Below are 19,570 nucleotides of genomic sequence, written 5' to 3'. Positions count from 1 at the left end.
CCTCCTCCGGATTTCGAATCAATGGGTCTGCCACTCTCCGAGGAGCTCCCACTGTACATGAGCCAACGGGCTGTTCTCCGAAAGAGCCATAAGTGCCAAGATGCGAGGCCTCTGACCTCAAAGGGGGAAGGGGGAAGGGGGGGGGGGCACTTGCTCCCCTTGTTCTGGACACACCTCCAGGTACACAGGGCATAGCTGAACATCGGATAGCAACCGACAGGCAGAGTCAAACACACTGACTAGGAGCATTGGTGCATATGTACTATTGTAAATGAGGGCTAGGTTTATTGCTAATGCATTGCGTTATGGTGGATTGAAGTAAATAACCATAGTCAAAAGAAATTTTTCGTTTGTTTTGTTGTTTTGTCATTTCGACACATTTCGTTTTGACTCTATAGACAAAACGGAGAGGTTTTGAAGTGACTTATCAAATCAAATTTGGGAAGAGTGAAAAATTAATGAAACGTAAGAAATTTCAACAATTAGAGGTGAAATTGGATGCGATTAAGGTTGAAAGTATGAAATTGGAACTTATAAATTGAAAAAAAGTGAGGAATTGAAGAAACTGTATGAAATTTCGACAATTGGATATGAAATTGGATACACAATTCAAATTGACATGTGAAATTGGGATTTATGAACGGGGAAAAAATGAGAAATTGAAGAGGTAGTGAAACACTTAGAAATTTCAACAATTCGATGTGAAATTAGATGAAATTGACCAACAAGTTGAATTTGGACAATACGGTGTTTCGACAATTGAGGTTGAGAGTATGAAATTGGAATTTATAAATTGGAGGAAAGTGAGAAATTGAAGAGCTAGTTGAATACTTGTAAAAAATTTCAACAATTGGTTGTGAAATTAAGAGAAATTGACGAAGAAGTCAAATTTGGAAATCGTTACACACAGTCACAAGAAACGTTTCGTCTATTTTCATCATTTCTTAAGAAAATTGAGATGGAGAGTGATGGGGAGAAAACCTGAATTAGGGTTAGAGTTCATTCATGGGAGACATACACAGAGAAGCAAGGGAGAGAGAGAGAGAGAGTTGTGGGGATAAGTCAACTCATGAAAAAAGCATGAGTGTGTGACTCCCCTATCACACATGTATATTGCACTAGTACACATAGTGCACTTAGTACATTAAAAGTACTAAGTGTACTATGTACTCTAACTTATGGGCTTGTACACACTATAAGGGTGGGCATAACGCCTTTACCCCAACAACCTCCCACTTAAAGGCAAAGTGCCCTTAAGTAAAGGAAAAGAAAAATCAGCATGTACATGATAATATACAAGGCCATATCAAGGCTGAAACTGGCCTCATCCAATGCCCATCAAGTGTCTGCAATGAGCAAACCGCTCCGGAGGCAAACTCTTCGTCAACAGATCAGCCGGGTTGTCATCCGTATGAATCTTAACAAGCTGAATTTGCTTGTTCTCTATCACCTCTCTGATGAAGTGATATTTCACATCTACGTGCTTCGTCTTTGCATGAAAAACAGGGTTCTTTGCCAACTGAATGGCACTCTGACTGTCACAATGCAACAATGGAATATCCCCTGTATATCCCAAATCAACCACTAACCGAGATAGCCATAATGCCTCCTTGCAAGCCTCTGTGGCTGCAATATACTCGGCCTCTGTAGTAGATAAGGCAGTGCACTTCTGCATCCTGGATATCCATGACACAGCACCTCCTGTGAATGTAAACACATAACCGGTAGTAGACTTCCGGTTATCTGGATGACCGGCATAATCCGAATCCGTGTAACCATGCACTAATGCATCCTGTTTGCCAAAGCAAATGCACAAATCCTGTGTGCCCTTCAGGTATCTCATGACACCTTTCACTGCTTCCCAATGCTTCTTGCCAGGGTTGGCCATGTATCTAGAAACCACTCCCACTGCAAATGCAATGTCCGGCCTAGTAGCAACCATGGCATACATGAGACTGCCACAAGCTGAAGCATACGGAATCTTGGCCATATCAGCCCTGTCACTATCCGACTGTGGGCTGTCCATAGCACTGAGTTTCACATATGGAGGCAAAGGAGTACTAGCTTTCTTCCCCCCGTCCATATTGAACCTCTGCAAGACCTTGCCAATGTATTCCTTCTGAGACAAATACAACACATGCTGATTTCTGTCCCGAAGTATCCGCATACCCAAGATGTGATTTGCATCACCCAAATCCTTCATTTCAAAGGTTTGATGCAGCCTCTGCTTCAAGGCATCCATCTCTTTACGAGATTTCCCGGCAATCAACATATCATCAACATACAGAATGAGAATCAATAGACTGCCATCCAAAGCTTTTTTGGTGTACAAGCAGTGATCTATGTCACTTCTCCTGAATTTCTGAGATTTCATGAATGTATCAAATTTATGATACCATTCTCTTGGTGCCTGTTTGAGCCCATAAAGACTCTTTTTCAGCTTGCATACAAGCTTCTCCTTTCCACTTACTGCATAACCCTCTGGCTGCTACATATATATCTCCTCATGGAGATCACCGTGAAGAAAAGCAGTCTTCACATCCATCTGAATCAAGTCCAGATCATCATGTGCAACCAAAGCCAACACAGCTCTAAGTGTGGTCATTTTGACCACTGGAGAGAAGATCTCATCAAAGTCCACACCATATTCCTGCTTGAAGCCCTTAGCCACTAACCTGGCTTTGTATCTTGGCTTTGCATCTGATGCAACTTTGAGCCTGTATACCCACTTGCATGGCAAAACCTTCTTGCCTGCAGGCAAAGGCACCAACTTCCATGTTCCATTTTTATGGAGAGAATCCATCTCTGACTTCATGGCACGCTCCCATAGAGCTTTGTCTGCCCTCTGTAAAGCCTCTTTATAACATGAGGGCTCCCCACAGTCAGTGAGCATCAAATAGTCAACCCCTGGAACAAACCTGTCAGGGGCTCTGGAGGGTCTTGTGGACCTCCGTACCCAATGACCATCATTTGCAGGTTGCTGTCCAGCCTGCATATCACCCATTGGTGGCTCCTGTTCCATGCCATAAGGCTGAAAAATCATGCCCGGTATATCCTCCAACTGTGGTATATCCATAGGGATATCTTCTGCCATCTCTGGCTGTCCATTTGGACCATTTTCAGCACCATTTAAGGGCTGGTTTTCCTGCTGTAATGGCTGATTTACAGCCCTTTGTTGTTGTCCATGATGTCCATCATCATCAAAGATGACTCTGCCAGGCTCCTGTTGCCTTGCAGGCTCCTTATACATGCATGTTTCATCAAAAATGACATCATTGCTGCGTATGATCTTTCTATTCATGGGATCCCAAAGTCTATACCCCATTTCACCTCTGTCACCATATCCTAGGAATATGCATTTATGAGACTTAGGATCAAGTTTGGTGCGCATTTCCCTGCGTATGTGCACGTACGCAACGCAACCAAACACTCTCAAGTGCTTGTATGACGGAGGCTTCCCTGTCCATACTTCTTCTGGCACTTTCCCACCAAGCCTCGTGTTAGGTGACCTGTTTATAAGGTGAACGGCTGTCATAACAGCTTCAGCCCAAAAACCATGAGGTAATGCAGCATGTGACAACATAGAACGGACCTTCTCCTGTATGGTCCTGTTCATCCTCTCTGCTGTCCCGTTTTGTGGAGGATCATAAGGAGTAGAGAGCTCCCTCTTGATGCCTTTAGCATCACAAAAGTCCTGAAACTGTTTGGACATATACTCTCCACCATTGTCGGAACGCAAAGCCTTCAGTGTTTTGCCAGTTTGATTCTCAACAAGAGCAACAAACTTCTCAAACACTGAGAATGTATCACTCTTCAAACGAAGAGGATAAACCCACACCTTGCGTGTGGCATCATCAATAAAAGACACAAAATATTTTGCCCCTCCCAAAGAAAGCTGAGGCATCTCACATACATCTGTATGCACAAGCTCTAACTGAGCATCTTTCTGTCCAAGAGCTTTCTTGTGGGGGCACTGTAGTTGCCTACCATATATACAATGCTCACAAAACTGAAAAATCAGCATGTACATGATAATATACAAGGCCATATCAAGGCTGAAACTGGCCTCATCCAATGCCCATCAAGTGTCTGCAATGAGCAAACCGCTCCGGAGGCAAACTCTTCGTCAACAGATCAGCCGGGTTGTCATCCGTATGAATCTTAACAAGCTGAATTTGCTTGTTCTCTATCACCTCTCTGATGAAGTGATATTTCACATCTACGTGCTTCGTCTTTGCATGAAAAACAGGGTTCTTTGCCAACTGAATGGCACTCTGACTGTCACAATGCAACAATGGAATATCCCCTGTATATCCCAAATCAACCACTAACCGAGATAGCCATAATGCCTCCTTGCAAGCCTCTGTGGCTGCAATATACTCGGCCTCTGTAGTAGATAAGGCAGTGCACTTCTGCATCCTGGATATCCATGACACAGCACCTCCTGTGAATGTAAACACATAACCGGTAGTAGACTTCCGGTTATCTGGATGACCAGCATAATCCGAATCCGTGTAACCATGCACTAATGCATCCTGTTTGCCAAAGCAAATGCACAAATCCTGTGTGCCCTTCAGGTATCTCATGACACCTTTCACTGCTTCCCAATGCTTCTTGCCAGGGTTGGCCATGTATCTAGAAACCACTCCCACTGCAAATGCAATGTCCGGCCTAGTAGCAACCATGGCATACATGAGACTGCCACAAGCTGAAGCATACGGAATCTTGGCCATATCAGCCCTGTCACTATCCGACTGTGGGCTGTCCATAGCACTGAGTTTCACATATGGAGGCAAAGGAGTACTAGCTTTCTTCCCCCCGTCCATATTGAACCTCTGCAAGACCTTGCCAATGTATTCCTTCTGAGACAAATACAACACATGCTGATTTCTGTCCCGAAGTATCCGCATACCCAAGATGTGATTTGCATCACCCAAATCCTTCATTTCAAAGGTTTGATGCAGCCTCTGCTTCAAGGCATCCATCTCTTTACGAGATTTCCCGGCAATCAACATATCATCAACATACAGAATGAGAATCAATAGACTGCCATCCAAAGCTTTTTTGGTGTACAAGCAGTGATCTATGTCACTTCTCCTGAATTTCTGAGATTTCATGAATGTATCAAATTTATGATACCATTCTCTTGGTGCCTGTTTGAGCCCATAAAGACTCTTTTTCAGCTTGCATACAAGCTTCTCCTTTCCACTTACTGCATAACCCTCTGGCTGCTGCATATATATCTCCTCATGGAGATCACCGTGAAGAAAAGCAGTCTTCACATCCATCTGAATCAAGTCCAGATCATCATGTGCAACCAAAGCCAACACAGCTCTAAGTGTGGTCATTTTGACCACTGGAGAGAAGATCTCATCAAAGTCCACACCATATTCCTGCTTGAAGCCCTTAGCCACTAACCTGGCTTTGTATCTTGGCTTTGCATCTGATGCAACTTTGAGCCTGTATACCCACTTGCATGGCAAAACCTTCTTGCCTGCAGGCAAAGGCACCAACTTCCATGTTCCATTTTTATGCAGAGAATCCATCTCTGACTTCATGGCACGCTCCCATAGAGCTTTGTCTGCCCTCTGTAAAGCCTCTTTATAACATGAGGGCTCCCCACAGTCAGTGAGCATCAAATAGTCAACCCCTGGAACAAACCTGTCAGGGGCTCTGGAGGGTCTTGTGGACCTCCGTACCCAATGACCATCATTTGCAGGTTGCTGTCCAGCCTGCATATCACCCATTGGTGGCTCCTGTTCCATGCCATAAGGCTGAAAAATCATGCCCGGTATGTCCTCCAACTGTGGTATATCCATAGGGATATCTTCTGCCATCTCTGGCTGTCCATTTGGACCATTTTCAGCACCATTTAAGGGCTGGTTTTCCTGCTGTAATGGCTGATTTACAGCCCTTTGTTGTTGTCCATGATGTCCATCATCATCAAAGATGACTCTGCCAGGCTCCTGTTGCCTTGCAGGCTCCTTATACATGCATGTTTCATCAAAAATGACATCATTGCTGCGTATGATCTTTCTATTCATGGGATCCCAAAGTCTATACCCCATTTCACCTCTGTCACCATATCCTAGGAATATGCATTTATGAGACTTAGGATCAAGTTTGGTGCGCATTTCCCTGCGTATGTGCACGTACGCAACGCAACCAAACACTCTCAAGTGCTTGTATGACGGAGGCTTCCCTGTCCATACTTCTTCTGGCACTTTCCCACCAAGCCTCGTGTTAGGTGACCTGTTTATAAGGTGAACGGCTGTCATAACAGCTTCAGCCCAAAAACCATGAGGTAATGCAGCATGTGACAACATAGAATTGACCTTCTCCTGTATGGTCCTGTTCATCCTCTCTGCTGTCCCGTTTTGTGGAGGATCATAAGGAGTAGAGAGCTCCCTCTTGATGCCTTTAGCATCACAAAAGTCCTGAAACTGTTTGGACATATACTCTCCACCATTGTCGGAACGCAAAGCCTTCAGTGTTTTGCCAGTTTGATTCTCAACAAGAGCAACAAACTTCTCAAACACTGAGAATGTATCACTCTTCAAACGAAGAGGATAAACCCACACCTTGCGTGTGGCATCATCAATAAAAGACACAAAATATTTTGCCCCTCCCAAAGAAAGCTGAGGCATCTCACATACATCTGTATGCACAAGCTCTAACTGAGCATCTTTCTGTCAAAGAGCTTTCTTGTGGGGGCACTGTAGTTGCGTACCATATATACAATGCTCACAAAACTGAAAACTTGAAAATTTGAGAGAAGGCAAGTAACCCAAACGAGACAATTGCTCCATTCCTTTGACACTCATGTGTCCTAACCGGCTATGCCACATAGAAATTTCCGGCAGCTCGGTTGCATTTACATTAGCATGGTGACAAACACCTGCATGCATAAAATAAAGAGTGTCCACCTTAGAGCCTCTGGCAACAACCAGTGAGCCCTTACTAATCTTCCACTTTCCACTACCAAATGTGGTAACATAATCAGCATCATCAAGCTGTCCAGTAGAAAGCAGATTCTTCTTGATCTCAGGCACATGCCTGACATCATGGAGCATAAGCTGTGAGCCATCTGAAAATACAAGCCTCACATCACCTCTGCCAAGAATTTTGCATGCATGGTTATCACCCAAATAAACCACTCCTTCATTGCCAGCAGTGTACCTGACAAACAAGTCTCTGCAACCTGTGACATGAAAGGAGGCACCTGAATCAATGATCCATGAGTGCATACCATGACCACCTGTAAGAAGTGAATGGGCATCAAGTGAAGACGTAAAGAGGACCTCATCCTCACTGCCACCTGCATGTGACACATTGATTTCTTCGATCTTGACTCCACTTTTGCCCTTTGGCTTTACATCTTTGGCTTCATCCTTCTCTTTGTCTCTTTGTCTTTGCCTTTTCCCTTTTCTTTTTGATCATTTTTCCATTTGTAGCATTGCTTTTTGATGTGTCCCTTCTTGCCACAATAATGGCATTCCAAATCCTTTTTGGAGCGAGACTTGCTCCTTCCCCTTTCTTGGCTTTTCCCCCTTTGCTGGGATCTCCCACGTGCATTCATTGCATTGGACTTTCCAACAGAGTTGTTCTTCCTGTTCATCTCTTCTTGAAGAAGAGCACCCTCAACATCTGCATATGACAGCATAGCATGCGAATTGCTAGTGGCTGTCCTGAATGTGTCCCAACTCTCTAGCAAAGTGCATAACAAAAAAGTGGCTTTGAACTCATCGTCCATTGCCAACTTTTGATTTATAACCTGGCTGACAATACCATTAAACTCATTGAGATGGGCTGTCATAGAAGCCCCTTCCTTCATCTGAAGGCCTATGAGTTTCTTCAACCAATACACTTTGCTTGAGGCACTTTGTTGGGCATACAAGTCCTGCAATCTCTGCCACATTCCCCAAGCTGTCTTCTCTTCACGAATGCTGAAAAGTAATGAGTCTGACACAGACAACATGATAGTAGATCTTGCCAGCTCATCCATATCTTCCCACTCTTCAGCAGTAAGAGAAGCGGGCATCACACCCCTTTCTTTGATAGGCTTATGTTGCTTTTTCTGAAGCAACACATTGTAGCACTGGGTTTGCCAAATATCATAGTTATGCGAGCCTTCAAGCTTCTTGATGTGAAGCAATGAAGAGCTCTCACCTGTGGTTGCCATAGCAAAATGCAACCTGTAAATGCCTGACTCCCTGCAAATGTGCAAACACTGCACCCAAGATGTGCAAACACTGCACCCAAAGCACACAAAGTGCTCACAAATGTTCTCCCAAGCTTTATCTCCCACTGCGGAAGCAAGAATGCAACTTTTCTCCCACTTTTTGTGATGAAAACACCAAAATCTGGTTGCTGCAGATTTTGGACAGCACCTTAAATGTGCTCTTTTGCCCTTCCAAAGTACTGTACAGCAGTACTAAGCGCTCACCAATGATGTACCAAACCTGTACCGGCAATTTCAGCAGCTGAATTTGAACCTTTTGATCACTCAAAACAGTGTACAGCCATGCCAAAACATGTACAAATCTGTACCAGCAGGTACAATAGCAATAAATGCTCTCCTGGCTGTCCAAATGAGTGAAAATCAGACTTTTACAGTCCTGTACACTGCATAAAACAGTCCCGAACAGAAATTGGGCAAAAGCCCCTTGACTGCAAGCTGATTTTTGAGGATTCAAGGCATATATGTCTTGCCTGCTGCTTTGCCAAGCTCAACAAGCATACAAACTTGAAAAGCCCCTTGATTTGAGATCAATTTCTGATCATGCATGGTACATTGGCGCACATGAAGGCATCCAGAGTGTTCACGATGCTTCCCCCTGGCCACATATACATCAAATACAGGAAAGCCCCTTGATTTGCAGGCACATTGAGTGCTTGTAAGGCATCAGCACATTAACCACAGCATCAAATGCGATTGCCTGCATGCAAATCAACCAAATCGGCACAAAAGCCCCTTGATTTGCACTGCAATTTGCTGCGATTTTGCCCAAATGTGCGATTTTTCACATCATACAGCATGTATGAGTGCTTAATTGCACAATTACATCAAAAGCCCCAAATTTCGACATCCAATTTCCTTCAAATTGATCCTGATATGACCAATTTCCTGCAAATTTATCCTGATTGTGACCAATGTCACCCAATTTTGCCAATTTTGCTCAGAAATTGAGCAATTGGGCACCTGTACCTGCTCAATTGATAATTGTACCTGCTCAATTGCAAGTCCCAAAAAAAAAATTGAAGCAAAATACCTCTGAATTTTCTGGATTTTTCTCTGATTTGCAGGCGGGTTGATGAATTTGGTGCTGATGCTTGATGCTGATGCTGCTGTTCATGCAAACCTTTGTAGTCGGGCTCAAGAGAGGCGCCTTTACACAGGTGACTGTTGCGGGCAATGGCAGAATGCGAAGGAAGGAGGGACCATAGCGAGCCTGACGAGTCTGCAGCAGCAAATGGCCGAGAGCGCAGCGATGAAGATCAAGAAGTGCTGCCCAACGCGTCTTCGCTCCACGCTCAGATGCAAAAAAAGTGGCTGCTTCTGCGTTGACTGTCCTTGCGCTTCAGTTGTTGTAGGCGCCTGAAGTCGGAAGTAGGTGCCCCCCGTTGCTCACGCGTGTTCGTTCCACGCTCACACCCTCCAGTTTCGCCTAGCGCTTATCGCCCGCCTGACGTATTCGCCTAGCGCCTTGCTGATTAGAGTCGCTCACGTAGCTGCTTATGCTTTGCTTCGCCGTGCGCCTTCTACACGCTTGCGTTCGCTGCTGAGCCGACTCGCTTCTTTGGCCACCAGCGCCTTGCTTCAGTGTTCGCCTGCGCCGTTTGCCTGCGCCGTGTGCTGACCTCCTCGCTCGTGGCTGCTGTGCAGCCCGCCTGGCTGCTGGGCAGTCATCGCTTGGCTGCTGGGCAGCTGGGGCAGCCCACGCTGCTGGCTGGGCAACAGCTGAGCCAGCCCACGCCTACTGGCTGGGCAAGGAATGACAGAAATCAGCACTCAAGAAGAATCTGGAGAGACCAACGCTCTGATACCAGTTGATGGGGAGAAAACCTGAATTAGGGTTAGAGTTCATTCATGGGAGACATACACAGAGAAGCAAGGGAGAGAGAGAGAGAGAGTTGTGGGGATAAGTCAACTCATGAAAAAAGCATGAGTGTGTGACTCCCCTATCACACATGTATATTGCACTAGTACACATAGTGCACTTAGTACATTAAAAGTACTAAGTGTACTATGTACTATAACTTATGGGCTTGTACACACTATAAGGGTGGGCATAACGCCTTTACCCCAACAGAGAGGAGGGAGAACAAGAAAAAGGGGAGAAGAATAAGTTTTTTTTTAAATCAAATCTCAAATTTGGGCGAAGTGGTATTTTAGTTGAGAGTGTTTTACATTGTTTCGACAAGTTTCGTGTGTTTCGAATTTCATAGGGACAAAACGGGTTTTCATGTGACTATGTAAAGGACTCTCATGACACTAGTGTGGGTCCTAGGCATAATGACATGGGTTAGGATCTAAACACATGATAATGTAGACTATCAATATGAGGATAACACATAAAAGTTTTGATTCATAGAGAGTCTCTTATTTGGGCTAGAGCTACATAGTGGTTTACATCATTGATGAGGTTATCAAGCTTCCTCATAATCCTCCATGAATCTATTAGCAATCATCTCCTGTCTGCACATTACACACTAGGGCCATTGTTGTGGGTGTGCCGTCCATTTAGGTGTTTCTCCATTTTTCCCTATTTTTCCATGTATTTTTTCCATTTTTCTAGGTCAAGGGGGGTTGTCATGTGCTGGCCGACTGGACATGTTGCTACCCGACTTCATTCAATGCTGGCCGACTGCGCTTCATCGGGCCGACTGGTGTTTTTTTATGATCGTGAGCAGTTGGGGCTGCTGTCGGCCTGTTTTGTGCTGGCCAACCAACAGCCTAGGACCATATATATAGATGGCCCTACCCCCCACACCTTTTGGTATCATGTATATCGGATCTTGTGTATAGAGCAGAGTCTATACAGCTTCTCTCTCTCTCTCTCTCTCTCTCTCTCTCTCTCTCTTCTTCGTTTTGCTCTCTACTGCAGTTGTATTTCATTTCCACTATGCATTCTGACATGGTATCAGAGCCCCAACTGGCTTGAAGCTTGTAGACAGTGGGAGCTTAAGGGTTTACTGATTTGTGGTGGTGATTGGAGATTGTTGGGGCTATTCGAGACTTGGAGATCGGGTAGAAGGCGGCCATCACCGTTGGACAACTACCTTGCATACTATTTGCAGCCTCTTCTTCATTTTTTTCCCCATCCACCCTCCCTTCACAAGACCTTGTGAACCCTTGAGATGGCAGACTTGATGGCTGAGAAGCACGTGCAGATTCCTACTCTCCCCACATTCCCAGTGGATCGACAGTTGGACGGGAACAACTACGGCATATGGAAGGTAATGATGGAGTCTTATGACTTTGCTGATTTCATTGTGGTTGGTGTTCCGCGGCCGGGGTTGGAGGACAGGGAGGTTTTACCCTCTACTCAGAAAGAACGGGAGGCTCATGCACAGTTGTGAGATCATGTCAATGCCCATGTGCGTTCTTTCATCTTCCTTAAATTGCACACAACAAGTGATTAATCATATCAAACATATGACGCTGGCAAGAGGGATTTGGCAGCATTTGGTCTTTCTGTATAACAGGGTAACACCCATGAAGCGGATCTTCTTGGAAGTGCAAATGCGGGTGATGAATCCTGCAAAGTCTTCGACGATGCGGGAGCACATCAACAAGTTGCAGGCTCTTCAACAAGAGGTTCTTCAGCCTGGGAAGGAGATATCTGCAGAAGACATAGCCATCACTTTGTTGTCTCATTTGCTCTCAGTACTCAACATTCTACTCCTCTTTGATCACCAATGGCAGGCTCAGCACCATCACATGGGAGAAGCTTGTGCCTATGGTCTTGGACCAGGAAGAGTGTGTTACGAACCCTCCACAGGACGGAGGTTCTGAGGCCTTAACTAGCCAGCGATCGAAAGGCTGTAGCAACAACAATAATAAGGGTGAAGGGAAGTCTTTATCGGAGAAGTCTTCTAAGAAGAAGCCCGACTCAGACCATGATAAATTGAAGGCCGAGCGGACCTGTAACGATTATGGCGAGAAAAGCCACTATTGGAGAAAATGTCCTAAGCGGAGTACGGCGAAGAGTGTTGATTCTTCGGCTTTAGCTGCAAAGACTCCAACCTTTGTGCACTTGGAGATTTTGGACACAGATGCTTCATCGTCTTCGAGCGGGGAGGCAGCTGGTTTCACCGCCAGGGATACTCGAGAGTGGATTCCCGATAGTGGTGCTTCCAGGCACATGACTCCTTCCCAAGAGCTTTTACAGGATCTTAAATGGCAGTTAGGTCGCATTTTCATTGGCGACAATTACACTATACCGATTCACAGTGAGGGCAAGATGGAGATCATTCTCGATGGCAAAGGGGGAAAGCATTCCTCTCGTGTTCTTCCAAATGGAGTTTGAGGAGCATTCTGTTGCTCTACGGGACAAAGAAACAAGCTAGGTTGTATAGGAAGGCAAAGTGGAGAACGGTATCTACAAACTCTCAGCACTCTCCTCTTTGAGAGGCACTCAGATCGGTGACTTATGGCACTTCCGTTTTAGCCACTTGAATGTGGATGCGTTGCGGCAGGCTTTTCGGGGAGGTGGATGGCTTGCCAGATGTTGGCAATAGACAGGGACGCTGTAGTTCTTGCATTCGTGGTAAGCAGCACAAGGAATCTTTTCCGAAGCAGGCTTCTAGGAGGGCTTCAAAACCTTTGGAGTTGGTACACACTGACTTGTGTGGACCTATGCAGACACCACCTGTAACATGCGAAAGCTTTGGGGGAGATCAGTAACTTCAATGCTCAGAAATCAGCACACTTGTCACGACGAAAATAACGCACAAAACTGAATGTAGATGTGCAGAAAGAGAGAGAGAGAGAGAGAGAGAGGGTTGTATTAACGTCTTCAAAAGGCCAAAATGATCTATGAGACCAAAAGGTTACATCATAGAGAGAGAGAGAGAGAAGAGGACACAGTATTGGGTCCCGAATACCCTCTGTAGGGCCCCCACCACGAATGGTGTATTTGCTTTTATTAGAATGATGCAAATCTGAAAATAAAAGACTGAACCTGAACCTTCTTGGCTGAAGAGGATTCTCTGCCCTTGACATTCAATTCTTCACCCTTTGCGTTAGCTTCTCTTTGGTTGTCCTCGCCCTTGAGTTAGCTCCAGCACTTTGTGAATTATGAGATGAATAGGACTGAATTAGGCCTTGGGTATATATACCCCCTAAAGATGCTGGTCGGCTGGCTGCTTTTCTCTCCACGACTTGCAAAATAGCATTTAATGCTGAATAATGCCACGTGTTCACACCAACCCGGCTGCTAGCTTTCCCATCGCTTCTGTCCAGGCTGATTGGGCAGCCCTATACTCTGGCCGCCTACAGTCCTGGCTCGGCTGCTGTCCAGGCTGTTTGGGCAGCCCCAATGCTCTGGCCGCCTACAGTCCTGGCTGCCCTATGGGCTAGCCGACTAGCTAGGCTGGCCCAAATGCATGTCGGCTGCCTGGCCAAGCCCTCTTGGGCTGGCCGACAGCCTGCCCAGTCCCTCCTTGGGCTGGTGGGCAAGTCATGGGGCCTGCCTAGCCCCCTTGGGGTGGCCCATAGCCTTGCCCATGCCCAAACCTGATGCCTACCTACATCTACACAACCGTCTGTCATCTGATCGCAGACCAAACATACAAAACTGACATCATTCCAAAGGGAGACTCACAGCGCGGACTGGAACAGTTTCATGTGCAGGACAATGCACACCTAACCTTGGACGCATGTGTAGAACAATGCACACCTGACCTCGGACGACTAGAGTGGAACCCTGGCTGACTCATCCCGGAGTGAGCTCACATGGGACTAGTTTTCCACCTTAGGTCCTGCACCTTGTACAGATATGTCTACGTGGCATCCAAGTGCGGGATGCACGTGACATCCCCTTCTGCTTAACTTGACGGAAGCTACATAGCCTCCAAATAATCTGTTAATAACGCTGGATAGTCGTCGAAACTCTTTGTCAAGCCATACCGCTTTGTGGGTCCCTCGGTCCTGAAACTTTGTGAGGAATTGTCTCTGGCTTCAACCTAAGCCATGCTTGAAGCAGTGCAAAAGGATCTGTTCTGGAACCATAACTTTAGCTTCGTCAATGATACTTGGTTCCGCCTCGTCTTTCACTTCTGAAGGGATCGGACCTGCATATGGTTTTAACCAACTAACATGGAACACATCGTGGATAGTCCAACTCGCAAGTAGATTCAACTTCATTGAAACCTCATTAATCTTTCTTTGAATGGGAAAAGGTCCGAAGCTCCTAAATGACAACCTTGGGCATCACTTGCCCACCTGTTTCAACCTTTGCTTCATAATCCGAAGATAAACCCAATCACCTTCCGAAAACTTCATATCCCTTCGGTCTTTATTGGCCTGTCGAGTGTAGGCCTCTTGCGCTTTAGCCAACCTGTCTTTTACACCGACTCCAAAATCTCATGGTAAGACTCTGTCAATCTATTCTAGCGACTGCAAACGATGCCTCATATGGAGTCTTGCCAATACCTGAAGAAAAAGAATCATTCAAAACAGCTTGAACTAAAGGCAAATAAGATTCCCACTTACAGTGCTGATCGTGGACATAACACTTCAGCACATCAAAGGCCGATTGGTTGTAGATTTCTGCCTAGCCGTCCATCTGTGGGTTAGATGTACTGGAAAAATTCAATTTAGTACCAAAGTTATCAAACAATGCCCTCCAAAAATGAGGAGTAAACCTGGCATCTTGGTCTGACACTATGGTCTTAGGGATCCCACCAATCGGATACCAATGCCGAATGAACAAATGGGTAACATCTTCGATGATCACATTAGCCCTGCATGGAATAAGCATAACAAATTTGCTAAATCTATAAACTATAGTTAAGCATTGAGTATTACGCTGCGAGCTGCGTCGGTCGGGGTAGACGAAGCAGCTGCCATAGAGTCCTCCAAAAGAAGAAAAGGGGGTTTCGGGGCAGGGGGCGGGGGCGGGGGCGGGGGCGGGCACGGCGGCAGATAAAGCGTGAGAACCCGAGAACCTGTGCCGGGCAGGGGGGCAAAGGAAGGGGGCGAGGCTGAGCAGAAAGAGCAAGTCAAGAGTAGGACCGAAGGAAGAAAAGGAGGAAAACAAGAAGCCGGAAACAGGAAAAAGGGAAGAGGGGGGGTGGTTTTGACAGTAGAAGGCTGAAGGGGGCCAGGGTGGCAGCCGGGATGGCTGGCAGGCGCCGCGGCGGGGAGGAGGGGAGAAGGGCATGAGGAGGGGAGGTGTGGCACCGCGGGGAGAAGTGCCAGCAGGAGGGAAGAGGCGGGCAGGAGGGCACGAGGAGGAGCGGGCTGCAGGGAGGTGCAGCAGGCGGCGAAGGATGGGGGGCTGGAGCAGTTGCACGCAGGGTTGGGGGGAAGGCGCAGAGGGAGGGGGGGCTAGGCAGCAGGCACAGGGAGCTCTCTCTCTCTCTCTCTCTCTCCATAGGTTGTATGATGATGGTCCCACTTTGTATCATATGGCTCGGATTTGACATTCTCAGCTCATAGGTCTAGTCTTTGTTTTCTTTTCTACCATGATGAGATTACATGGACACTATTGTATCACTTTTGGTCTCGTAAACCACTGGGTCTATTGAAGTCGTTTAATATAACTTTCGTTCTTTCTCCGGACTTTACCACCATACTCTTTCCAAAATGGTTTGACTTCTGTGAGATGTCCTAGACTATACACACAGCCTGCCAACAGGCCCTCCGCCCACCTCCTTACAAGCTTCCACGATGATGCCTGAGTGCCGGCAGCAGTGAAGACTCAAACCCGGCACCTCTGCCTGGGCATTTGAGTGCTCTTACCAGTTGTGCTACACAACACGGGTCCAAACTGGTTTAATTTCCAACATGAGAAGAATGACAAATCTTGACTTGAAAGCTTACTAGGCAAGCAAAAGCATTATGATGTCCTTATCCTTGTACAGTTGAACTAATGCAGACATGATAATAGTCCCTGCTACTTGATCAGCAGGATATGCCCTTGCTATGAAGAATAACGTTGTACTTTGAGCAGCAAAAGCACTTACTTTGTGATTGTTCCATCGACGTCAGAAATCACAATCCTGGTATTCCATTTCCATAGGTAGATTCTAGCATCCACCTGCAGATTTAATGAGTGCGTACATACATGAATTATGAAATCCCACATGCACTGGACCTTGAAACTCTAAGAATAACACCTAAAATTTTGGATGCCATTGCTCACCTCTGTTTTGCCAAGAACTCTGGAGAACGTGAAAGTAACTTTGTTGGGACCATCTCTGAGTTTTAAAGAAGCAAGTTGCGCTGATGTTGGGACATATGTCCGCACTTTAGCTTTTTGGGGCCACTTATAGTAACCGTTCTTATGCAGTAGCTCTTCGGTAAAACGACTTTCGATAGCTACATTTGCAGCAGCCAATAATGCCTGATTTGAGACAGTGGAAGCAGATAGAGAGCCCTTCTCAACCCTGGATCTCCTGAATGAAAGAGGCCACAGGCTCCATCTAGATGAAGTAACAGCAGCTTGACTGACTCCATCTTGTGTTGCTTCTATAGCAGTGCCTTCTTCCATCTTGTATTCTACTTCTTTTTCCAGGCACACATTCCCACTGCCCATATCCCCAGCTTTCTCCTCTAGCAAAAAAGTGCTACTCTCTGAAATTGCAATAACAACATCACTTGTGTCTTGGTTTACCAGAGCATTGGAAACCCAAACAGTTGAGTCGCTATCTACCTGTTCAGTGCTTATTTCATCTGCTACACCATCATTCAGATTGTCAATCCTGGAGTACGTGTGAATTTCCCTTTTGTCTTCAACTGTGACAGGCTTGAAACCAGCCAAAATTACATCATCACTTGACCCTGCATCATTAAGTCCTTCATTGCATGTGCCTGCTGCTTCGAGACCCGAGTCTGCACTGGGAATTTCTGATGCATTTTCTGCTGTCCGTAAGTCCTCCATAATTCTATCATTTCTAAAACCTGACACTAAGTCATCCCCATCATTGCATTCGCCCGCAACCTCAACATCTGTATATGGTATATCCTGCAAATGCAATCCCTCTTCTATTGTCACAATAGAGGAACCAGTTAAAATTGTCTCCTCTTTTACTAATGTACTGGAATCATCCCCATCATTACTTCTAACTGTTGCTATCAAATCTAAGTCTGTATTGAGTGCATCCCTCAAATCTAACCTTCCTTCTACTGTCACAGTATGTGAGTTACCTATGCTTGACAAATCCATCTTAATACTATCATTATCCGTGTGTGCAGCTTCCATACCCAAGTCTGTATTAAAAGCCTCCGCGAGTTCTAAGACTGCCAAAGCATTCACGTCAGACAAAGTTCTTTCATCTCTCACTTCTGGATTCAACCTGTCAACATAGACTGCGCTTGGTGATTCCTGCATCTCTAATCTCTCTTCTTCTGTCACACACTTCATGTTAGAAGATAGTCTGTCATCTACCATTTCGAAAATCTCACTACCGCCATTTTCAGAAGCTCCAAGACTAGACCTTGTATATGATGATTCCTGCACATGTGACCTTACTTCCACTGTCATTGTCTTTGAGCTATTTAAGCCTTTTGTTTCACCATCTACTGCTTTGTTGTTTCCTGACAACGAGGAAGCACTGGGTAATGCCGAAACTGTAGCCTCATCTGGCTCCACTTCCTTCTCAAAGTAAGCTTCGCCTTTATTATCGAGAAACATGTGAAAATCGGCTGGAACATCATTGACAGCAATATCCACAATCTTTTCCCGTCTCTTGAGTACACCCTGGAAATCCCCAAACTTCACGTACCAAGGTGAGCTCTTGAATGTACCATCCTCTTGCTGTACAACAATTATGTCGACAGCACCCCCAAATGGTTGGAAAGGACCAGCCACAGCATAAACACCCTGTGTAAGGTAGCTGCCTAGCATGCCAACAGCAAACATCTTGACCGCACATCAAGCCCTCTTACATCATGCTCCCCAAATCCAGATGAAGCATTTGCCCTTGTTCAGCCGGGCAATCTCTGTCACCTACAGTTTTAACCAAAGTTAAGCTGGAGAAAAAGAAAGACTATGGAAGTTCTAACTGCCTCCCAAACATACATGGCATGGCACCAGTCATGCCCAAAAATAGCAGATGCCACAACTCCAACCACATGACGTTGTTCTGGCAAAAACAAAGCATTGCAATAAACCTGACGCCGGGAAAAAGAAAGCAAGCAAACGTACCTCTTCGCTCGACTCTGCGACTTCAAATCCCTATAATCATTTGTAGTCGATGATTGAAAAATCGTTCTGAAGCGGCCGTGACAGCAGCGATGCCTCGGAGCCACGGCCAAGCTCGCAGACCTAAACTAGCAAATACGATAAGGGAAGCAAAAGAAAGGTGCTTTTTGCACACGGCAATCCGAGAAGGAATCAAATACGGTTCGCTATACAGCTTTTTGTGGCGATGGCAACAATGAATTTGCTTCGATTGGAAAAAGCTAGGGCGAAAAAAGGGGCGTAGTTTAGATTAGGTACACAGAGAGCAAGCCGGAGAGACGAGCTTCTTGTTGTTGATGTTGCTGTGCAGCCGATGGCTATGGCGATGGTGATGCAGAGACAGGGCAGGGAAGGAGGACTTCAAAAGGTTAGGGTACGGTTAGGAATAGCTCTACAACCTCTGATCGGCAAAAACGAGCTCGTTGTTGCTGATGCTGTTGTGTAGGCGATGACTGGGGCGATGGTGATGATGAAATACTGTGTTCGTCTCTGCAATCAATGGAGAGCAAGGGACGGTGTGCAAAATGGAAAATGAGAGAAACGAAGCGCAAGGAAGGTGCGCAAAGTGATACCATATAATCATATCATGCATGCATGTTCAATGTTGTTTAAAAAACTACGATGCGTGGGCAGTTGTGATTGTGGTTTCTTCTATCAATTTTTCTAGCAAGCTTATTGAGAATTTATCTTGCTCATAGCCGACAAAATTGTGAGGATTTGTTTTTTTTATATCTTATAAGTCATCCTCAATACTAAAAAAAAAAAACTACAATCACTCATCAACAAAGCAATAGAAAAGAAAAGTTCTTTGATTGTTTAATACTCAAGATTCTTCTCTCACACGTGAACTAACGTTTCTCATCGATGAAGCTAATTATCATTTTAACTTGCTTATTAAGTGCATGTGTAAAGAGTGCATATGTGAAGACCATACACAAAGTGTCGCCGGGAGGTACACAAGTCTTCCCTTAAAACTATAATCTTAGGGGAATGTGACATTTCCTCGTTTGGTGGGGCACTTTCAATGATGAAAGTGGAGGATAGTGAGTAAGGCCATATACTATGTGGCACGGTACCTACATAGTGGCCATTGGTTTCAAATTTATTTTCAAGCATTTTCTTTTCTTGTTTAATATATGTTGCCAAGTATAATAATA

General features: G+C 45.5%; 1 protein-coding gene across 3 annotated transcripts in view; it reads right to left on the bottom strand.

The window, feature by feature from the left end:
• The window catches only part of LOC147606223 (phosphatidate phosphatase PAH1-like), a 30,521-nt gene extending 11,496 nt beyond the window's left edge, over positions 1-19,025 (bottom strand). The window contains exons 1-3 of one of the 3 annotated variants that reach the window (XR_015265103.1): positions 18,378-19,025; positions 16,374-18,179; positions 16,195-16,268 (exon numbers count right to left, since the gene is read on the bottom strand). Coding sequence is in view for 2 of the 3 variants with exons in the window: in XM_086792968.1 (XP_086649094.1) it covers positions 16,195-16,268; positions 16,374-18,092 (1,793 nt within the window). In the remaining variant the exon portion in view is untranslated. The remainder of the gene's footprint in view (positions 1-16,194; positions 16,269-16,373; positions 18,180-18,377) is intronic. The other 2 variants (XM_086792968.1, XM_086792967.1) reach the window with 2 other exon arrangements.
• Between the last annotated feature and the right edge of the window lie 545 nt (positions 19,026-19,570).

Source organism: Cibotium barometz, chromosome 58 (assembly GCF_041138505.1).
Source record: "Cibotium barometz isolate CiBa-2024 chromosome 58, ASM4113850v1, whole genome shotgun sequence".
NCBI classification, from domain to species: Eukaryota; Viridiplantae; Streptophyta; class Polypodiopsida; order Cyatheales; family Cibotiaceae; genus Cibotium; species Cibotium barometz.
This window is presented reverse-complemented; position numbering and strand designations above follow the sequence as displayed.